This window comes from Cyprinodon variegatus, unplaced genomic scaffold, assembly GCF_000732505.1.
Source record: "Cyprinodon variegatus isolate N-32 unplaced genomic scaffold, C_variegatus-1.0 Scaffold423, whole genome shotgun sequence".
In the NCBI taxonomy this organism is placed as follows: domain Eukaryota; kingdom Metazoa; phylum Chordata; class Actinopteri; order Cyprinodontiformes; family Cyprinodontidae; genus Cyprinodon; species Cyprinodon variegatus.
In genome coordinates, this window is record NW_015150876.1 from 39,404 (window position 1) to 62,247 (window position 22,844).

The window sequence follows — 22,844 nt, forward strand, 5'->3', positions numbered from 1 at the left end:
TTTTTTTTTATCGATAAGCTTTTTTTCTATATCGCCCAGCCCTAATGGTAACGGTAAAAATCGCCCAGCCCTACAACATATACATTTGTGGTAGCCATTTATAGCAGCTAACCCAGTTTTGTGAGCTGTGCTTATTGCACAGGGTGTTATGAAGATGAAAATACATTTTGGATATATTATGCAGCTATAGCCTTACTAACGCCAAGAGAATATAGACCAAATCGTTCTCTCATAAACTGATTTATGGAGTCTTATGAGGCAGCTGCGGTAAATAAAGGAAAGCTCATTTTACATGTCATATTACTGTAAAGGCATATATGTGAAAGACAGAAAAGTCTTTAGCTTTTAAATTTGTTATCTACCTTTAATGGTGATCATTGAAAATGCCCTGAACTGGAATTAATACATTACTACAGCTGTTTGACTTGCAGTATTTTTTCTCTATTTTCCGCTTCAGCATAGCAGATATAGCTTTATTTCAACTTTGTTGACTAAAATAACTGATATATGTTTTACTTTTTATGGTTTTGTAGTGGAAGTATTAGCATTGCACATAACAGTACAGAGTTAAGAAAGGAAGAAAAAGCAATTTACAGACTGGAAAAATTAGATGCAATGTACAGATGACGTAAGAGCATGATAAAATAGCCCTTTACACATTATAACTTTATTAAACCTCATGAACTGAAAGGAAAACATTTGTTCTTTTGTTTAACATGTCAGTTGCTGATGAGAGTCTATCAGACATATTGGCTGATTTCAATCTTTGGCCAACTGATTTCTGAAATTTAACATACATAGTGTAACATACATAATTTTCTTCTAAAACTACATTGCTATTGAAAGTAAAAAGTGCCAGGGGATATTTTCTTTCATCAGGAGCCATAGAAGGTGAGATGTGTGTGACAAGAGCTACAATAAATGAAATAATAAAACTTGTGTAAAGGACTAGAACTTGAATTTATTAAAATCTATAAAGTACTTTCTTAAAAGGTGTAAAAGGCCTTAGATGAGCTGCTCAAACTGGGAAAAAAAAAAAAAAAAATATGTAACTTTTACTATACAGAAATTCAGTTTTTGAATGTAGATTAATACTTGCACACCACCTCATTTCAAGAAATAGTTACAGATGTAAGTCAAGTCATGTCTTCTTATTGACAACATGTGTTTTTATAATTATTATTATTTGCATATTCTCAGTAATTGTATGAATATCTCTATTATAATAACTCAGCCGTAGAGGTAGATGTTGGAATGCTGGAGTACAAGGTGGAAGTTATAAACAAAACTTCCAAAGTGTGTTTGGGGGTGGGGCATAATGAAATGGACAGAGAAGACAAGAAGGGGGAGGGGTGTTGAAGGTGTAACTCACAGAAGGAGGGAGAGGAAGAAACTCGAGCTATTGATGGGGAGAGGGGAGGGGTGGAATGAGCGTAGGAGAGAGGGAGGGTGTGTGGGCAGAGGCTCGCTGAATGAGGAAGCGGTAGAGCCATTTTTACTGTTGAGTAACTGCATGCTGGTCTAGCAGTGAGAGAGAGAGCCTGAACATGAGGTAGTGGAATAAAATACGACCTCAGGATCTTTCTGGAGTACTCTTTCGGATCTTATTTTCTGCTTTTCTTCTTTATACACATCTTGCTTTTTGGATGTGTCCACTCTTTTGGGGGAGGCCCCAGAGAGGACACACAATGGAGCGAAGAGCCTGTAGCAACTGGGCTGTTGTACTGCCGAGAGGGGGATGGGGTAGAGAGAGGACCGGTTCACACAGCTAACAGAGCCTGCTGGCTGTAGGTTTCCAACAGCCTCTCCTTCCTGCCTGGCCATACTGTTTCCAGTCTGGGCTTCTTTCCTGGAGCAACCATTTTTACCTCTTACACACTTCCTGGTCTACATAAAGGATTACACACCATGTTTTTTGGGACTTGAGAACAAATCCCTTAGCTTGAGGAATGAATGGGTTTGGAATAACCGAGAAGAAAAAGTAACTTCTCACTAGTTCGTCTGTGGTGGTTTTTTTTTTTTGGTTTCTGTTTCTGTTTGGTGGAACTGATATCTGACAAGATGCATTCCAAGTCAAATGATTTACTGGATTTTCAAAAACTGGACGCCCTGCTGGAAAAAATTGCACATTCAGTCTCTGTGAAAAGGTAATGTTATGTGGCTGAGACTCACCAGAAAACATTTCAGATATGTTAAAAACTGATCATAACTGAGCCAAAATATTCTAACTGATGATACTTAAAATACTTAAAATAGGGGATACGCTATTCTTTGGAATAATGGGTAGAGGACGGTATTTTGTAATGTATTATATGAACGTGGATCTTAAGCTGAAAGTGGCTTAATCAAAACTTAAAGCCAAAAGCCTACCTCCTGCTTAAGGTTGTTGGTGGTAGTGGTGGGTGAATGGGTTCAGAAGGAGTTGAATTGTGTATGGAAATAGTAGAAATCTATTTCTGCTTCATTAAAGGGTTTGGCTTTCTTATCCTAACCTGCTGGGAATTGAATTATAAAGAGGGAACATGAGTCTTGCCTTTTCCTGTTCGTTCTATGACTCATGTTTTGCTTATTTGAGTTGCTGTGACCTCATGGAGTAACACATAAGTGCTTGTAGGCAACACAAGGGGAATTTCTTTCATGTTCACAACAAATACCTTATTTCTTTTTAGATAAAATTATGTTAATATAAAAACACCCAAAGGCACGATACAGGAGATAATACTTGTATTATTCTGCAGGATGGTTAAAAACTGTAATCACTATTAAGATTTTTTTTAAGTGGAATCGTAAAATTAGACATACAATTATCAGAGATTTTGTGGCCAATATTCAGTCACTGTTTTATTTAAGCTCCAAACAGAGGATAAATATATTGGGTTATTGTGATATACTTTTTAAAAGTGAGTTACAAAAAATTTAATTTTTATTTCTTAATGGGTGGAAATTTAATGGTTATAAGTGATGTGTGGTAAAACAAAACAATCCAAAACAACAGTGAGATCCCCAGGGTAATGAAACTTTGTAATAATACAGATCAAATCCAGCTAAAACGAGTTCTGTCGTGTATTCTTCATTCAATTGCAAGACAGATTAAAGCTCATAGTTTCATTATTTTTGTATGAATTTCCTAAGCACCCTCTGTTGTGCCCCACTGTTTAGTATTAGTATTAAAATCCGATACAGTGCCACACTGTTTTATAAGAGATTAATGTATGATACAGATTTTAACTATCGTTAAAGAAATCACATAATTACATAATTTACGTTTATGTCTGAGAGACATAATTTAACATATTACTATGCATTTAGCTGAATCAGAATCACAAACATCAGTATCTGTGTATTAAATGTGGAGTTGGGCCTAAACTTCAGTGCGAGTATTCTGAATAACTTCCTAAGCCAAATCAAGTGTCATTAAAATTTGGAGTGTAAGAAAGAAATGTGTTGGTCAAATATTGGAATATTTCTTCTAAATATAGTATAACTCTTGGACCTCCAGCCAATAGTTGGCAGCACACTGCCCTAGACCCTATTACTCAGCTCATCAGCACAAGCTGCGGGAGATAAACATCTAGATCTCATGAAGTTTTTCAGAGCCTAATATTATACAAATTGCAACGTATCATCTTTGTAATGACTTGGGATAAATCGTATCATTACACGTATCATGATCTGTATCACTATTCTTGCCCATTCACAACCCTATAATTAATAGGCAAAATAAAAATGGAGCATCTTTACCTCAATACTTGTATTTTCCTCTGTTTTACAGTTGGGCTTGTGATATTAAAAATCATAAGGGTTTAGGACGAGTCTCAGTTACAGTTTGATGCTGTAGATGGGGAGAAGAGGATACTGAAAGGAGACAGTAGCAAAACCACTCATGTCTTGCCTATTAAGCATAAATGTCAGACATTGGTCACAGTAGCAATCATACTGCCCATTTTTTTTCTATCTAACATTATATGCTTTTAGTCGTGGGTCATATGGAATCCAACTTATGAACAGAATTTTTCTTTTGTTCTTAAAATATTTCTTTCAAAAAGGTCAATAATCTTATGAAACATGCCTCGAATTCCCTTCAAAAGTAGTGGTTGACATACAACTGTAGTAAATGTTTCTTTTCCACAATCCTCTTTTACCTTTAGTGCTGCCCTAAGGTCAATTTTAAATACTTAAGTGATGCTTTACTCCCATACTTTAGTGATTTATTTTTCCCATAGTAACACACACTGTTCCTGTCAGGGTGACCTGATAGTGAATAAAGTGTGCTGCTTTCACTGATGTGAATAGGCTTGTTTTTTTTTTATTTTTGACTGAGCAGACACCAATGTCCATCACTAGTAGATTTCATGTTTCATCTCCACTTTGGATATAAAGTTACCGTACCATATACTGACAATCGGTTAGGTTTTACATAAAACTTGAAAAGCACACTTTTTTTTTTTTTTTCAGTTTTGGCCCCCTTATGAAAATATGTGATAATTGATAATTAAAAAAATAAAATAAAAAATATCTAAAAGTATTGTTTTTTATATATATATATATATATATATACAACTGTGTTTTTTACTAAACATAACTTTAGTTCATTAGACATGTTGTGGAACACCTAAATGATAGTTGCATCAGTAAAGGCGAAATTAATCTAAATTTGTTAACAAATCATTACAAACCCATCAGGTTTAAATTGGGGCGGAAAAAAATCTTGCTGGATAAAGATTGCATGCCCGCCTCCCACATCGTGACCAGGACATAACGGTCCTGGACAGTAAGCCGCAATCTGGTGGCTTGTCATTGACCTAATATTTCTGAGATGTCCTGTTGGAGATATACATACCGTATTTTCACGACCATAAGGCGCACCATACTAAAAGGCGCAGTCTCAGTTATGTGTGCCATTTCTGTATTTAACACACACATAAGGCGCACCAGACTATAGGGCGCGTTTTTTATATACAGGTACATGTCCTCTACTACGCTTAAATACCTCTACTGCGTATTTAAAAATAGAGCGGGGCCAAACTGAGTATGATTGTTCTTTATTCATGTATTTATTACAAAGTATTAATCAAACCTGGGAGCTGGCCGTGAGACAGACACATCACTGATGACACAGAGCGCTGTGATCACTCCTCTGAAACAGTTTATTGACGCATAAATTAACTTAAAATCCTGAAACCTGCCGACAGAATATGTTCGCTTTTATTATCCTGGTGCCTGCAATTTAGATTATTTAGATGAAAAACACCAGCCGCCGCGTGAACCGCGAGGAGGCGACCCGGCCAGAGGCTGCTGTTGAATTAAGTTTTCAGGTGGAAAAATAGAGCGGGAGCAAAACTGAGTAACATTGTGCTTTATTCATGTATTTATTACAAAGTATTAATCAAACCCATCACAGTCATCATCCTCTGTTTCTGAATTAAACAGCTGCGCTAAATCAGACATGCCAATTTCCCCCTCTTCGCTGTCAGAGTCACTTTTCCGTGCCGGGCGGCTCCTTGGAAATGATGCCGGCTTTTGCGAAAGCTCAAACAACAGTGCCAGCAGACACGTAGTCCAAGCATCAACAATCCATCCGCAAACGGTGGCGTAAGTTGCCCGGCGCTGCCTTCCACTTTTTGTGAAACTGGGGTCTCCGTCTGTCATCCATCCCTCCCACGCCAGTTTTCAGCTAAAACTGTACTTAGGGGTGGTGAACAACTTGTTTCAATGCATAGAGCTGTGGTTCGATTAAGCTAGAATGGATGTCTTATTTTCCCAGAAGGGACGGCTTGCTCAGTGATTAAATGCATGACAATTACCACTTCCACTGACTTAATAACAAAGAAACTTTGCTACATCAAACATAAAGACAAAACAAACAAACAGCCGTAGTAGCCCATAGCTTCAATAAGTTTATGACAAAAAATGTTACTGACCATAAAAAATAAATGTTTTAATTTTATTTATTTATTTTTTTTCGACCTAAACTTGAGGGATTGAAAAAAATAGACTCAAACTTAAATATCTGACTTTCATAGTTGGGGAACATATAACAGAATGAAGTACATTTCATAAAAATAAAATATTTTAGAATAATACAAATATGACTACAAGTTTCCACTGAGATATAAAGGAAAAGCAGCCATTCCCACCCAACCAGAGACAAAAACAAGCAAATTATATCAAAACTCAGAATGGGTAAATTTAAACATCAAAAGCAAATTCTGCTCTGAATCATTTATAATCTCTGAGAGCCATGACCCAAAGAATCAAGTTCTCAGCATTCAGCAATCACCAGATCACAACCACAGTAAAGCAAAGTCAATAAAGTATGTTGTTTAGCTCTAAAATTTGATTTGTTAACCGGCATTGGCATGGAATATTCCTCATGTATTTTTGATTGGTGACACCTAGCATCACATGTATGCTATAATGGAGCAGTGAAGTCACATGAGTGCAATTATGAATGAACTGTTAAATAATGTAGCAGAGAAATTACAGATCATCTAAAAGATATATACTTTGTTTGTTTTTGTTACTGATTAGGCAGATCTTGAACTGGGTGCTTACTTTCAAGTAGGTTACCAAATAGTCCATCAGTTCACAAGCCTTTTTGTTTTCAGAACTGTTTGTTCAGATTTTAATTGATCTATCGGTTTAATCTTGTTAAACTTTATTTCCCTGTTACTTGTTTATTTCATTATCTGACTATTGTTAGGAGAATGCTGGCGTGTTGAGTCAGCTTGTAATGTGTTTTTTGGAGGCTGGTAAGGATTGCACCGTGTGAAGTTGGTCGTTGACTTATGATCACATGGTAGCATTCTGTTATATAATTAAAACATGAAATGGAAAAATATTCTTACCCCTTTATCTGTATTTTTTCATCATGACATTTTTTGATCTCTCTCTTGATATATACATATATATAAACAGTATTTTTTTTCGTGCACAATTTTAAGTATCGTATTGGAATATGTTGAAATGACAAATTCCAATCAACTTGCTAAATTTAGCAAAACAATGTTTTCATCTAGGCTTGAAGTAATTATTAACTTTTTTGAAAATAATTAAAACACTGATTAGGAGAACAGATCTGTCTGACATACTGAGCATTTACCTTAAATGACCTATCAGCTGTTTCTATAGCCAGTCTCCTACCCTAAATACAAGCATTAGAATTACTTTTCTCTGATAGTATGTATTATTGCCAATAATAGCTGGCATGATGAAGTAAAGTAAGTAAAACTTGCAAAGTAGGTAGAACTTGCCTGATTGCAACACATTCATTAGAACCTCACTCCGTTGCTGATTTGTGGTCGACACTAGTTTGCTAGATCTACTTCCTGTTTATTACAGCCAGGCATAACATCAAAGTATGTCGCCTGGTTAATTTACTCCAAACCAGATGCAAGCATACAGATTCATGTGCTTGAATGAATAATCGTTTGCTTTTAATCCCAATATCCTAACTGAATGGCAGCTCCAACAACCAACTTAGCCATTCCAATGCTTTGATTTGCTCCTTTCTTATCATGTTACTGTGTCAGACACATTTTGCAACCCCATCCGCTCCCAAATCCATGTTTGGATGATAATATGATCAAAACACTTGAAGATCTACTACTGATCATTTATTGAAAGTATGACATGTAAGAGTTAATAGCCTATTGAATTGAGAGGTTTTTGTCTAGCCTCTGCAAACTGGCTGTAATCAGATTCACCTGTCTGAAATAATTATTTGGTATCTTTATTTTTTTTTTATCATTTTTATCATCAATTTTTAGCTGTCAACACATTTTTCTTTCACTTCTTCACACTAGACTAAATGGTTTACATGTTCAAACCCTGACTAGTGAATGTAATATTGTAACTATTTTTGACATCTGCTCAAATTTAATATAGACGTTTTTAAGACCTTATGAGGTACAAATTCCTACTTTCTTCTGTACTGCTTTCTTAAATTGGAGCCTGCAGGAGTACAGTTGAGATTTGAAGTTATTTAAAGCAAACATTATCAATAGCATTTGTTGTGGGTTAAATTTTTTTGCATATCGGCTTGATATTATTTAAAATTTAGTTCTTTATGCTTACAATAATTGGAAAAAAGTCAAACCTACAAGTTGTAAGCTTAACTATTGTTACCACTGGACATGAATCTTCCTGATCTCGTTAACCTAAATCTATTATAAAGTTCTTACCGTCTACTGCAAACTACATGTCAGGACTTTTAATTTGCAACTGATTGTGAGCTTCAGATTCTTTTACCATATTCAACAAATCTAGATCTTTCAAAATGGAAGTTTACTCCCAAAATTAAATCTAAATTCCACAGGTTTTACACTTGTGACAGTGTTGTAATGTGACTCAGAATGAGTCTTGTTCTTTACCTGTTACAGTTGAGCCTTGGTTTATCATTTTCTTTTCCGACCCTTTCTTTTGAAAAGATTGGTGACAATCATTTATATATAGTCCATAGGTGGGCTAAAATTGCATGGCCATTTTGGATTCGATTCAATAACAAGTTCCTAATTTTGTTGTAAAAATATTCATTTAATTTTAGATCATGCAGCTTGTGTCCAAGTTTTCAGTAGGAAAAATAGCTATAAGAGAAGTATAGGATCTCTTACATTCCCCAAAGTTTCCTGATGATTTCAAAACTTTCATCAAATGAAAATTGGGTGTCCAGATAATGAAGTGACCTCTCATGTAAATCGCCACAAACACGATGGAGCTCCTTCTCAATGTCGAACACTTCTTTTCTTTTTCTTGAAATCGGAAATAAACAAACACAGCTCTTTTAACCGGAAACACATTTGGAATACAGGATATGTTGGAATACGTTTCTAATTACAGCATAGCTTTTCAAAATACAGCTTTTCTATACATTAAACATTTTACAACCAATGTTGAATCTGTTCTCGTTTCGAGTTACCATGTCTCTACAAAGCTAAATTGGCTTTGTAGAGTTTAACTAGACGCACCTTAAAGTAAATATGTGAGTAATGCATCTGTGTTTATCTAGATATCAGATTTATGCTGTGTTGTTAATTGAGTATTTTGATGGCTAAGACATGTGAATGACAGTCCAATGCCTTATTATTTTTATTTTTTTTCCAGAGATTCCAGTGAGGAGTGCAATGGGATCAGTAATGCTCTGTCAGTGGAATCTGTGCCGGGGCCAAGACTAAATTGGTGTTCAGCCAACACCACCACCCTTGCCCCTACTTTTGCTCCAGTTCCCGCTCCGGGACCTGAGCCTACGCCTAACCCCGTCAGAATGGGAGACGGTCTGGAAACTGCACAGATGTCAGGCAGCAGCCAGGGGCAGACTCAGCAAATGGGCAATCCCCCGCCCCCGGAGTATTTCAATCCCAACAGGCCAAAGCGCCAGACCAATCAGCTGCAGTACCTACTTAAAGCGGTGGTAAAAACCCTGTGGAAGCACCAGTATGCCTGGCCTTTTCATTCACCGGTGGATGCCGTTAAACTCAACCTGCCTGTGAGTACGACCTGCTCTTTTATGTGTGCATTTTATCTCACTGACCCAAAATTTTTCCAATGCAGGCTCCCATGAGACTCTTAGTATGTTCTTACTTCTGCACTGTAACTGCAAATTATTTTACTGTTTTGTTTCATTTGCTGATGAATGCAGATCATGGTCAGCATTCTTGTTAATATTTAAAAATGTTTTAGTGTTTGTTGCATTAAACAGTTTGTACCATTGGACGCATGTTACAAACGTCAATATTGCCAGCTGTAGAGATGTCCTGATTACAGTTTATCCCCGTTCTAATGTAAAATTTAGGAACACATTTTTTTTAAAACACCACATAGTACAAAAAAATACATTTCAGAAACCTTTGCTTTTATCATGCAAAAGTACTATTTTGTTTGTCATGTTTAACACAATAAATATAAAATATGTTGCTCATATTTTTCTGCAGATTAGGTATTAGTAATTATTTTTAGCACTTTTAAAAGTTTAACTTAGATTGTTGTTAACTTAAGGGTCCAATTCTATTTTTTTAAGCATAAGGCATTTATCATTCTGTGAATTAAATGATATACTTACTGATATGAAAAAGTATTATTCAAAATGGTATTTTTCCTTGAAACATTTGATTTAATTTACATAGTCGCATGTCACAGGTCATCTCTGTATTAAAAGCAGGACAATATGTCATTTGTTAATTGCAGCGCATACCATGTCCTTCCAGGTGTTGTGCAACTCTTTACATTGTTTGATCATTTTCACTTATAGATGTAGAAAATGTAAGACAGGTTATTGGTATGGCTTTCAATCATTTAAAGCCTGGTCTTTGGATAATATAGATGATTTTTATTTTCCAAATCCTTATTTTATTGTAGCTCGGATTGAGCCTTTAAACATTAGCAAGTATTGTAATGTAAAACTATTGCTAATTACTTACTTTAAAACTTCCTATAATACATGTTTAAAAAATGTAAATCCTAAAGAAATATACTAAACATCAGTTTCATTGTGCAAATGGGTCATCATCTAAAAAGTATACACAGTGTGTTTTGTAAACTTATAAAAATGTGAAAAATTAGAACTTTTGGCATTTAATGACTTATACTTAAATGTAATGAATAAATAAATCCATTAGTTAAGTCCTACAATTCTTAAGTTCAATTTTAGTTTAAAACCCAATAATACCAGCTTTGTTGTATCAAGTGCAGAACGTTGCCCTTTAGAGCTTCTTGTTGACACACTGATTTTTTTTTTGTTGTTTTTTTTTTTTTTTTTTAGGATTACTACACTATAATTAAAACACCTATGGACATGGGAACAATCAAAAAAAGACTTGAGAACAGCTACTACTGGAATGCCCAAGAATGTGTTCAGGACTTCAACACGATGTTTACCAACTGCTATATATACAACAAGGTAACTTAGTTTCACACAAGAGCAATTGTTGCTATAACTTTAAAAACCATTATTTTGATGTCACTGCAATTTGATGAGAATGTTTTATTTTTTTCTGTTCAACAGCCTGGAGATGATATTGTTTTAATGGCTGAGGCTCTAGAAAAGGCTTTCCTTCAAAAGGTGGCAGAAATGCCTCAGGAAGAAATAGAGATTCCGGTCATGACAGGAAAGGGACGTGGCCGAGGCCGGAGAGACGCTGGTATGTGGTTAGCTTGTTTATACTGAACTGCTAGTATGCAATATTCTATGAAACAAGATAACAAAGCAAGCCCCTTGTTTTCTCACCAAGGTATAAACTTGAAACCAGGCGCCATCATTGATTCTTCATCCCCGACCCCACAAACACGTGGCCTGTCAAGCCTCCCAGCTACTCCGCAGGCCAGAGGACCAATGCAGGCACCACCTTTGCTACCTCCCCATCCTTCAATGCAGGCTCTGCCTTCCCTTGTGCCCCAGACGTTACCCAGCCTTGCACCACAGCTCCAACCACCGTACACGATGGTTCAGTCAGACTGTGTTCCTCAAGTTCCCATTATGACTTCTGTGCCTCTCCCTACTCAGACCTCTCTTCCTCCGGTATCGATTCAGAACACTGCCCCTATTCTGCAGAGCCCTATAACTATGACCAAAGTGAGTTTACAGACTATTTGTTTTGAATAGTATTTTCTATTATTGCCCAAACCTTGATTTTCTTTCTTTATTTTCACCACTGCAGCCAAAAAAGAGCCAAAAACGGAAAGCGGACACTACAACACCCACAGCTAATGACCAGCTAAGTGAGTCTTCACCTGCAGAATCGAAGTCTGGGAAGACGTTACCCAGGCGAGAGAGTAACCGACCACCGAAACTGTTAAAGAAAGAGGCTCCAGACTCCCAGCATCACATAGGCTTGGTAACAGGACTGGGTGGTCCGAGTGGAGGTCTTAGCCCCAAACCACAGGATCAGCTAGGTTATTGTTCTGGTCTAGTTAGAGAGATGTTATCCAAGAAACACGCTGCTTATGCTTGGCCATTTTATAAACCTGTTGACGTGGATGCACTGGGATTACACGATTATCATGATATCATCAAGCATCCAATGGACCTAAGTACCATCAAGGTTTGTTTAATGCAGGGTTATAAAGAATCTCAGAACTACGAATGATTTCATTATGTAACATACTAAGTGAAATACTTGCTGTGTTGTGGTAGGCCAAATTGGAGGCAAAGCAATACCGAGATCCCCAGGAGTTTGCTGCTGATGTAAGGTTAATGTTTTCCAACTGCTACAAATACAACCCACCGGACCACGAAGTAGTATCCATGGCACGAAAGCTGCAGGTATACAAACATTATTAGACTGAAATAAAAAGATGGCTTGAGTCCGCTCTTACAGAATGTGGCCATAAACTATGTTTTATAGTTCTAACGCCTTTTTTTTTTTTTCCTGTCTTTTGTTGTTTTTAATTTTAAAATTTCATGTTTAACTGCCAATATTACTCTTTTCCTTTTTTATAGGATGTGTTTGAGATGCGCTTTGCGAAAATGCCAGATGAACCTGAACCCAAGCCAGTGGTTTCTGCCCCAACTCCTACACTTCACCACCCTGCCCCTGTGAAGCCCCAGCCCCCTGTGGCACACATCCCCTCGTCTTCAGACAGCTCCAGTGACTCATCCTCTGAGTCTGAGTCTTCCACTGATGACTCTGAAGAGGAAAGAGCCCAGCGGTTAGCAGAACTCCAGGAGCAGGTCAGGGATCAAAGAACATTTTAGATGAAGTCACAGTTGTTCTTCAGGTCTTGTAAAACTTTGTTTAAAAATGGTTCAATTTTTCCACAAACAGCTGAAGGCTGTCCACGAGCAGCTGGCTGCCCTGTCCCAACCTCAAGCCAGCAAACCAAAGAGAAAAGAAAAGGAAAAGAAGGAGAAGAAAAAAGATAAGCATAAGAAGAAGGGCAGCATTCCAAGCCTTGTAGATGAGATCCACGATGCCACACCAGTTTCACAGCTGCCCAAGAAAACAAAGAACATGAACAGCAACAAAGATGTTACTAAGAAGAAATCCAGGTTGGTTTAAAAATACCCTTAGTATCAGTCTATCTGGGGACTGACCAAGATGTTTTACTTTTTAACTCTTCTCCTACCATAAAGCGTATTATATATAGTTTTTTTTATTATTCTTTAGTTTATATTTTCCAAAGGTAAGCCTTATGAAAAAGTCTTATTATATTGATCTTGAGCTGTATGTTAGTGAACCTGATTACTTCTGTATTTTATTTAACCAAGATTTAAGCACCTTCAAGCAGCTTAGATCACGTTATATCCTCATATTTATATAAAAGCTTAGTTTCACCATTAGTCTCCCTTTTTATACATCTTTTTGAATTCCTTCTAAACATGGTATAAACATTCTGATAGAAACAAAATTTATATATGCACTTTTAGATCATTAAAACTTCTGTTTAAGTTAATATTGCCTTTTGTTTCTCCCACAAAGTAAAAAAGACGGATTGAAAAATAATCACCCACCAAGTCTGCAGCTTGTGCCAAGCATGGAGGACGATCTCGGGACAACTGGGCCGTCTGTTCCGGGGGAGAAATGCAAGCCTATGACTTACGAAGAGAAGAGGCAGCTAAGCCTGGACATTAACAAGCTTCCTGGTGACAAGCTTGGCCGTGTAGTACATATTATTCAGTCCAGAGAGCCTTCGCTCAAAAACTCAAACCCTGATGAGATTGAGATTGACTTTGAGACCCTGAAGCCTTCAACTCTGCGTGAACTAGAAAGATATGTGTCATCCTGCCTCAAGAAAAAAAAGAAGGTTCCAGGTGAGACACTGCATGAAAATCATTTAGCAGAGCAATGTCTTAATACATGCTCAATAAACTGTGAGTGTACTTTCTCATACAAAATCTATTAACATTAAGTTGCTTCTATAGCTGAGAAAACCATTGAGTCGGTGGCTTCTTCCAAAAAGACGGTATCTTCTTCTGAAAGCAGTGGCTCGAGCTCAGACAGTGATGCTGATGGATCAGGTAGATTTAAGCTCAGTCTTCTTTTTAAGTACCCACAATACATACCACTGTCTTCTGTGGAAAAAGACAACCTACTTGTTTTTCTTTCTAGGAATGATCAAACAGCCAAAGAAGAAGAGCCAATCTGTGAAAGAGGCAAAGAAGACGCATCCTGTGGTTCAGACAGGCTCTGCACAGGTTGCGTTTCAGTCCCAACCTGTCATCTCTCAGGCCACCAGTCAGATGAAGCAACAGCAGCATCAACCGTCTCCTGCAGGCTTTATGGCTCCTCAACCTGTAGCTGCTCTGGAGTCGTCCCACTTACTGGAAAGCTACGATTCCTTGCCTCCTTTCAGCCAGTCGATCATGCATATGCCTCACCACACAGGCAGCACTTCCCCTACACCTCAAAATACGAATGCTCATTCTGCTGAATCAGTGTCTCCTGAAACGCACCCCTTCCTCAACCAGCATCCAGTCCTCCCTTCTCCAGGTAATGATGTGTGTTGGTGCTGTGATTTGTTTTCTTTGCTGTCATAAAGGCCTTTTAATAGTGGTGGTGCATTGCAACCGAATGTGTTTTGAGGGCCAGGGGCGTCCGGGTTACATGCAAAGTCTATGGTGGACGTCCATTAAGGGACGTTCAGAGGTCTGTGACACAATTCCACTGCATTTTCAAGCAATTCTGTCAAGCGTGTCCAGGGCGTCAGACGCTTGACGCAATGTGTCAACCAATCAGAGAAGCTGATCTGGGAGCTAGCTGGGAGAAAGTCACCTCATCCATCTTGGAAAATGAACAAGAATATTTTTAAAGCAGTTATACTGAACCAAGATTTATAAAAAAAGTCATTTACAAGGAGAAGAGTGTGTGCTCCGAACACTCCGCTAAAATGTTTGAACTCAGAGAAAATAATATCTATATTGACTTAAAATGTCGAAACCTTCCAGGACAAATAAAATCTATTTTAAATACTGACTTGGAGAAAAGTGATACTCTTCTAGGAAGGTTTGCCACTGCTGTATGTTTTTTTCAAGTTGTGGACAATGGCTCTCTCCTTTGTTTGCTGCCACCCAAACTCTTAGAAATGGCCCTTTCCAGACCTTCAGAGAGGATCTATTTAAATGTATTATTTTTTGCAGGTCAGCCTAAAATTATTCCTGGGTTTGATTTGTGGAATTAAGCAAAATTTTCAATAACACATAATTTGTGTTTTAGAAGTTGTGGTATTTCGTATTTCCCATATGGGGCCTAGTTAGTTTGGTTTTCCCCCTAATGCTTAAAACAATCATCTGAAAACAGCTTTTTGTTTTAGATGATGGGTCATCTTTAACTGATACTGAATAGTTAAAGGGTTTAAAACATAAAACTTTGACATAAAGCATAATAATTAAATCTGTAAATAGGCAACACTTTTTCACAGCACCAATGGGGAAAAAATACTAATTAATAGTTACATGAATGTTTTGTGTTTTGCAAACTTGGATCATTCTCGATGATTGCATTACATAAATAAATAAAAATTCAAGCATTAGAAGAAAACTGGATGAGGACAGTTATAACTTATGCATTAAATGAATTCAAAAATGCAAATTTTTATGGTTAAAATTTATTTTTTTTTCCTTTTAAGTAACATGAATCTGTTGTTCCATGCCAGCTCTACACAGTTCTATGCCTCAGCAGCCGTCTCGGCCGAGTCACAAGGCAGCGCCTCTTCATCCAAAACCCCCTCAGCAACAACCAGCCCCACCTCAGCAGCAGCCCGCTCTTCAGCAGCAGCAACAGCAGCAGCTCCAGCCTCAGGCAGCTCCCCCACCACAGCACCAACTTCCCTCTCAGATTCTTCACACTCATCAACCGCTGCACCAAAGGCCATTGTCACCACCCACCCTCACCCCTCAAGGTTTGATATCTTCCCAGCCACCCCAGATGCTGTTGGAAGATGACGAAGAGCCTGGGTCAACAACACCTATGAACCAAGTGCAGTTATTCCTAGAGCAGTTCCAGCCGGCTCGTCAGCCCCAGCAGTCCATTCCGCCTCACCAGGCACCGGTTCGGCAGCAGCAGCTGGGACAGACTTCTCTATTGCAGTCTGGGACGATCCAGGGACAACCCCAGCTCTCCACACAGACTTTGCTCCCTCCTCCACAGCTTTCTGTTCCATCTCAAGCCCAGCCCGCTCCGTCACATCAACCCCCACCTCCACAGATACCCATTCACCAGGCCCGCCACTTGCAAAACACTCAACATCTACAGCAGCTGAACTATCAGCAGGGTTCTGGACTCACTGCTCAGTCCCAGGCTTCACAACACAATATTGCAATCCCCACCAACAAAGCGCCACAGATTATTCAGCGGCAGCAAGAGCAGCCCTCCCCTCGTCCATCCAAACCCGACCCCTACAACACTGGTAGGTGTCAGAAACGATACAAATAGTGATTGTTCAACTGTTCTTAGATGCAAACTTAGATGTGTGAACTTTTTTTTTTTCTGGACAGGACACATCAGAGATAACCCATCTCCTCTCATGATGCATTCCCCACATATGTCCCAGTTTCCAAGCGTTCCTCACTCATCCCCACCTCAAAACATCCAACCCAAGAAGGTAAGAAGTTCAAAAGAAAACATTGTTTCTTAGGATGGTTAATTTGCAAAGCAAATGTGTTGACTGTGAATCAATGGCTTGTCATGCAGCAGAGAGCATCTGGAAGCAAAGGTGCCATTAAGGAGGAAAAGCTTCCTTCATCACCAGTCATGAGAGGAGAGCAGTTTAATCCTGCCATGAGAACAGACCATCACAAACATCCTGATATCAAACAAAGTCAGACCGGTCAAGGTCAACAGAGTGAGAACATCAAAGCTTTATTTTCCTCTGTATTTAAAACACTTGAAAGGATGCACTACCAAAGGTACTGACTGAGTTCATGTCCATGTTTTGGGCAGATGTGAAGTCCGTGGATATTTCACGGCCGGTCAGTCGCTCATCTGAGCCCTCTGGGCCGCCCCCCACACTGCAGGAAAAGGAGAAATTCAAGCAGGAGCCTAAGACCCCTATTGCTCCAAAAAAGGTACAGGTGGGTAAAGGCATCCAGTTTTAGACTTGCTACTTGCTCTCTTTGCATGAATAAAGCTTTGGGTATTATTCCTATGAATTCTTCTTATTTATTTATTTATTTTTTTTGTGTGTTAGGATGTGAAACTCAAAAATATGGGCTCATGGGCAAGTCTGGCGCATAAGTCAACCTCTACAACCCAGTCTGCAGTAAAGTCATCGAGTGACAGTTTTGAGCAGTTCCGCCGTGCGGCCCGGGAGAAAGAGGAGCGGGAGAAAGCCCTGAAAGCCCAGGCAGAGGCAGAAAAGGACCGGCTGCGCAGAGAGCAGGATAAGCATCGGTAAGGCTCCGACAAGAAAACACTGAAGGCATTTACAGTAGAAGAAAAGAAATATACTAAGCTGTGAATCGGGATAACAGGAAAGTGATAAAATAAGGAAACTGCAAACACAAAGATCAATAAGTTTGATTGGAGACATGAAAGACATTCTCTTTCATGTGGACTGATTACTTCACCTGCTCTTAAATTTGAAATATAGATCTCAGTCATCATTCTGAGTTATTTAAATGTTGAAGTGACATACCGTTTATTTCTTCCTGCTAACAAATTTCTTTCTGCTTGAATCGCATCATGTAGTAGTATAGAGATACACCTGATTCTCTAATAATGCTTATTTCAATCAGTTGTTTTTCGAAAAATCTTAGAATCCTTTTAAAAGCTGTGTTACTCTTGTTTTATATCATTCAAAATACTCTGTTTCAAAGATGTTTATGTAAGAGCATCTTTCATTGTCGTGGTAAACTTCCAGCAGAGATCTATAATGTTATGTCTGAATGCTCTCCAGAGGGCGAGATGAAGAGGATGTCATTGAGGCTCCGCCCAGAAGAGTGCATGAGGAGTCTCGTGGTCGCCTTGAACAGCAGCACGTTCCAGCCCCTCCTCAACAACAGCCGCAGGTGCAGCAGGAATCCCAGCCAGCTGCCATTCAGCAACCTCCTCAACCACCTACACCGCCTCAGCCCAGCTCACAGAACTCACTAGATCAGCAGAGGGAAATAGCACGCCGTAGGGAACAGGAGAGGAGGAGGAGGGAGGTGGTAAGTTGGATATCCCTAACCTGCAACAAGTACCGATTTCATTTATTCTGTTACATAGGCTACGTTCACACTGCAACCTGAAGTGACCCAAATCTGTTATTTTTTTGCCCATATGCAACCTATATCTGATCTTTTCATGGCAGTCTGAACAACACAATGCGACCCAGGCCACTTTGCTATGTGGTCTTAAATCCGATACGAGTCTGATCTTTTCAAACCTGTGTCTGAATGATCCGGTCGCATTCATCTGATCTGAACGTCATTAAAACTCAACAAAGGTCACTAGTCTGCATCTTGCTACGCAAAAACGGGAAGAAAAACAACAACCATGATAGGCGATAATGCGGAGAGCAGTTTTTTATTTATTTATTTGTTTTTATCATCTTGAAAAGATTGAGTTTACTTCCGTAAACACAAAGCACTCTTGCTTGTGACGTCATTGCGTCCTCTACTGCGCATGCAGGACTTTAATGTTGTATGAATGCAGTTCACACGGGAGATCACATACAAGTCGGATATATTTGGAAATATGAGCGGCAACACAAAAAAAAAACAAATAGATTTCACAAGAATATCAGAATTGAGCATCAAGGCCTGCAGTGTGATCGATCCTAAGTCATTTGTACAAACTTAAGTAATCCCTGTTTTTCTTTTCTTTCAACAGCAGGCCGCAGTTATTGACATGAATTTTCAAAGTGACATAATGGCCATCTTTGAGGAGAACTTGTTTTGAGGAGAGAAGGACTAGAGATGAACTGCAAGGAAGAGGGGAGGGGGAGTAAATGATGAAAGCATCCTCATGAATTTAAAAACCCTGGCATCCATGCAGCGCAGACTTTATGCATACATAACCAGCCCTGCTGAGACTGAAAACAAACGCTGGCTGGAGAAGTGGTTACGGCTCACTTTGGCCTCATCGGGTGAACTCATGGAGGGGTCTCCCATTGTGTTGGATGTCATTTTGTTGGAATCCAGCACTGCTTTGCCTGATCTCTAGTTGAGGAAGAAAAAGGACCCTTTTTTTGGCACAGTAGCCTTTATCAGACTCAATTCTCTCACTGTGTGTTGGCACAACAATACCGCAGGAGTAAAGACATCCCGATTCTGGAGATTCTAAAATGCTCTGAAATACTGACAGACTGCGCAGAAGTATTTTGAAACTGCCAGATGTCTAAAATAGTGAAGAAATTGTCTTTTATGTTGTTAATTTTGTTGTTAGTGAACACTTTTTTTTTTTTCTTTTTATATATGGTGGGGAGGGGTGGGGGCAACTTCCATACTGTAAATCATGTATATTTCTCAGCAGAGAAGGTACAGTTTGCCTTACATCTTTTTCCTAAATAGACAATTATGTTGAATGGCCTGCACACATGGACGAACCAATAACATTTACATACAGAACCACAAGCCGTGCAGACGTGTTTTTTTTTTTTTTCTTTGTTCACCATCTAGGATCTACTGTAAAAAGAATATTTTCTTATACTTCAATAACTTTTTATTTTGGAACTTGTCTGCTTTTCCACATCGGTTATTTTAATCTTTGCACCAACACACTCCCACCACCTATGCCAAACAACTCGTATGCTAAATTACTTCTTCTAGAGCATCATAGATAGAGGGCAAGAACAGAATATATGCATTATCATAGCTCCAGGGCGTATTTATCACAGAAAAGATCAGTTTTCATCTTGTATTTGTCTTTTAAAAAACTACAAACAACAATATATCAGAGGAGTTAAAGAGCCAGTTGTTTCTGAGCTTTAGTTGAATTTCACTACAAGTGTCGTTATAATTGTTTTACTATCAGGTTTGACATTCAGCTGTTCACAGCAGTGACTTCTGGATTGGATAAGCCCCTTTTGCCTTTTATGATTCTGTTGTGGCAAAAACCTCTGCTTAAAGTAACAAAAATGCAATTAATTAAAGACATTTACATCTTTGTAGCTGATATATGAAACACATAATGAGTTGAGAACAGAGTTCACACTTTGAATCCTATCTTGATTCACAACAGGAACTCTAGACATAAAAGAAACAACCAACAACTGAAAACAAAAAATGCAAAAAAAGGTTTGAATTTCTATCTGTTCTTGTTTTATAATAGTGGATGTAAGTTCTAATACTGTTCCTGGAGATATTGTTGGAGCTGGGCTAGAATCTGAACACATGTTGTCCTCTCTATTTGTCTCCTAAAAATATTGTTTCTTTTTTTTTTTTTTTTTCTCCAGTGCCTGTATTGTATTGCAATTCTTGTTGGCTTCTATTACACTTCGAGGGGACTTAGAAAGTGGCACATTATGACTGGGAGGTGTAATATTTAAAAAGGGGAGGGAGATTTTTGACAGAGTTTGTGTTTTAAAAAAAAAAAAAGGTAAAGACAGCATTTTATATTTTACCTGTTGTCAATATTCTGGTTTTAAATTTAGTTTTTAGCTGGGCTTCTTTAAGTGTAAACATCTGACAAACTACTTTCTCATTTTGTTCTCTCAGCAGAGTTTAGCTAGATGTGTTTCAACGTTTTTCCACATTAGCGTTTTCAGTCTGGTCTCTAAGTTTGATTGTGTACATTTGGGCGGCAGTGTGAATGTGTGAGTGTTTTCTTTGTTCTTTTTCACTGTGTGGTGCAGAGAGGCATGTTCCCAGATGTAGATAAACGTTCTGTTGACAAAGACTAAAAAGATGAGCAGGAGAGGTTTAGTGCTTAATTCACTTTTATAAATTTCTTTGAAGTCCACCATGTATGAATATATAATGTTATTATTAGACCTGTTTCAAAAGTGTTAAGAAAACTTTTCATTCCTTTCTATCTTTTCCTTCCCTCATTAACTGTTGGACATGATGTGCCATGGGTTCTACAGAGAATGTGCTGACAAGCAGCTCAGCCCACATTTTGCTTTATTCAGGTATTTTATTTTTGTGTTGCATTTGTTCTGTTTTTTGGGGGGGTTATTATAACATTTCCTCAGTTTTGTTTTGGTATGTGAGTGGTCTCTTGAGGTCTCTGAATCGTATGTTATGATCATTGAATAAACTCATCTGTTTTTTAGAAAATAAAAACATTGACTGCTTTTTTGTGTTGGTTTGAAACTTTCTTGTATGAACGTTGATCTGCAGGTGTAGAAATTTTCCTTTTTGTCACTTTAAAAACACAAACTTTTTGTAATACACTAACACAAAGTTGTACAGAAATTGTAGGAAAATAAGTTTTATATTTCATTTACAAATAAAGCTCAAGCTGTATCATTTTACAAGATAATTATCAGATAATCTATCTTTATTAAGTATAATTTTCTCTCCAGTTCAGTTATTTGCTACTTTTTGTTGGTTTCCCACATACAATAACTGATACTAGTGCATCATACACCCAAAACAACTTTTAGATTTTAGCTCAAGGGGTAAGAATTAGGACTGAACAATATTCCAATATTAGTATATATCGCAATATAATTTTATTTGGTATTGGTGATATGACTCTTTAACATATTTTGGTAATTCAATATTTATTTGTCTATTATTGCACCTTTTGTCACTGACTGATGCTCCACGTTTATGTAGTTTTATGTGTTAATATCTGAAGGCAAATATTTCTTAAATTGGATTTTGGAGTTTTGTAGATATGGCAAGACATTTGTCATACATTTGCACAGGCATCTGTTGTTGGCAGTCTTCAGTCTTTCAAGGCTTTTATTGTTTTTAATATACCAAAAATATATAGTTATCAGCAGAAATCAGCCCTAGTATGTATACTTCTGTATATCTACAATCTAGAGCTCAGATTTAACCTACCTATTTGAAATACAAATCACATAAGTTATTGAGAATAAAGGTCACTGTCTGAATACAAAACATGATTTTTGTAAGTGTTTGGTTGTCTTTCCTAACAGTTTCATCACAGATATACCTTTGTTATTATTTAGCTGTTTTGACTACGATAAAGGGCTGTGATTAAAACAGCATTTTAAATCGCTTAAACAAAACAAGGACCAGCTAGGTGTTTCAGTTACTCTTCAAATGTCCAAACAAGAACAATATAGTATAACCTTCATATTTGGCTGTACAGTACATGCAATTTAAATTTAAAATAGTAAAATTATTTCCTTAATAATAGTTGAGCAAGTTCCAGTAGTTTTATTTTGATGATACCAACCGGAAAACGCACCCTACTTATTCTCATGCACTTTACAGTTTAATATATTGTTGACACGTCGCCCTCTGGTGGTCATTGTTAAGAACTACAAATCTAACAAACGCTGTTTTTTTTCTCAAGTTTCTTAGTTTAACTTTATCTGCATACGTTTTTGTGTCCCTGATTCAGTTCTCTAACCATAATTCTTAAATTGTTAATTCAAAAGTTCGAGCAACTTTAATGTTCGTAGGGAAACACTCAACCTACTCAGTTGCATTGGTAGCCGGGAGGGGGGCTTTTTTCTAGCGTTTACGGAAGAGGGAGACGGACAGCCGCCTCAATAGGCCCCCATGTGGTCACTCTGTGTAATTACGATTCTTTTAACATCATGAACTTTTTTCTGATATTAACCCTTTTGATTGAGAAAACCACACATGAGATGAAATATTCTACAAAAGGAAAAGATATAGATACAGACGTCAACTTTATGCCTACCGAACAAGACTGAAAATATTATATTGCAACAGAAATACAAGTAGGTATAAAATCACAAATTGTGTAGTTCCACAGACTGTGTAAAAATAAGATTAAAAAAAAATTAGATAACAGAGTTACTAGGGGGTTGTAATAATCAATGTT

At 37.8% G+C, this 22,844-nt stretch overlaps 1 protein-coding gene across 5 annotated transcripts in view; it reads left to right on the forward strand.

The window, feature by feature from the left end:
* Positions 1 to 21,145, forward strand: part of LOC107093412 (bromodomain-containing protein 4-like) — a 31,594-nt gene extending 10,449 nt beyond the window's left edge. The window contains exons 1-19 of one of the 5 annotated variants that reach the window (XM_015388455.1): positions 1,479 to 2,147; positions 9,103 to 9,484; positions 10,757 to 10,894; positions 11,000 to 11,135; positions 11,226 to 11,566; positions 11,652 to 12,035; positions 12,128 to 12,256; positions 12,434 to 12,664; positions 12,759 to 12,982; positions 13,413 to 13,744; positions 13,844 to 13,951; positions 14,043 to 14,423; positions 15,586 to 16,338; positions 16,427 to 16,533; positions 16,623 to 16,773; positions 16,872 to 16,996; positions 17,119 to 17,321; positions 17,827 to 18,079; positions 18,744 to 21,145. In XM_015388455.1, the coding sequence (XP_015243941.1) occupies positions 2,062 to 2,147; positions 9,103 to 9,484; positions 10,757 to 10,894; positions 11,000 to 11,135; positions 11,226 to 11,566; positions 11,652 to 12,035; positions 12,128 to 12,256; positions 12,434 to 12,664; positions 12,759 to 12,982; positions 13,413 to 13,744; positions 13,844 to 13,951; positions 14,043 to 14,423; positions 15,586 to 16,338; positions 16,427 to 16,533; positions 16,623 to 16,773; positions 16,872 to 16,996; positions 17,119 to 17,321; positions 17,827 to 18,079; positions 18,744 to 18,812 (4,533 nt within the window). In that variant the 5' untranslated portion in view covers positions 1,479 to 2,061 and the 3' untranslated portion in view covers positions 18,813 to 21,145. Of the gene's footprint in view, positions 1 to 1,478; positions 2,148 to 9,102; positions 9,485 to 10,756; positions 10,895 to 10,999; positions 11,136 to 11,225; positions 11,567 to 11,651; positions 12,036 to 12,127; positions 12,257 to 12,433; positions 12,665 to 12,758; positions 12,983 to 13,412; positions 13,745 to 13,843; positions 13,952 to 14,042; positions 14,424 to 15,585; positions 16,339 to 16,426; positions 16,534 to 16,622; positions 16,774 to 16,871; positions 17,003 to 17,118; positions 17,322 to 17,826; positions 18,080 to 18,743 lie in introns of those variants that run through there. The other 4 variants (XM_015388454.1, XM_015388457.1, XM_015388456.1 and 1 more) reach the window with 4 other exon arrangements.
* The last annotated feature ends 1,699 nt before the right edge of the window (positions 21,146 to 22,844 follow it).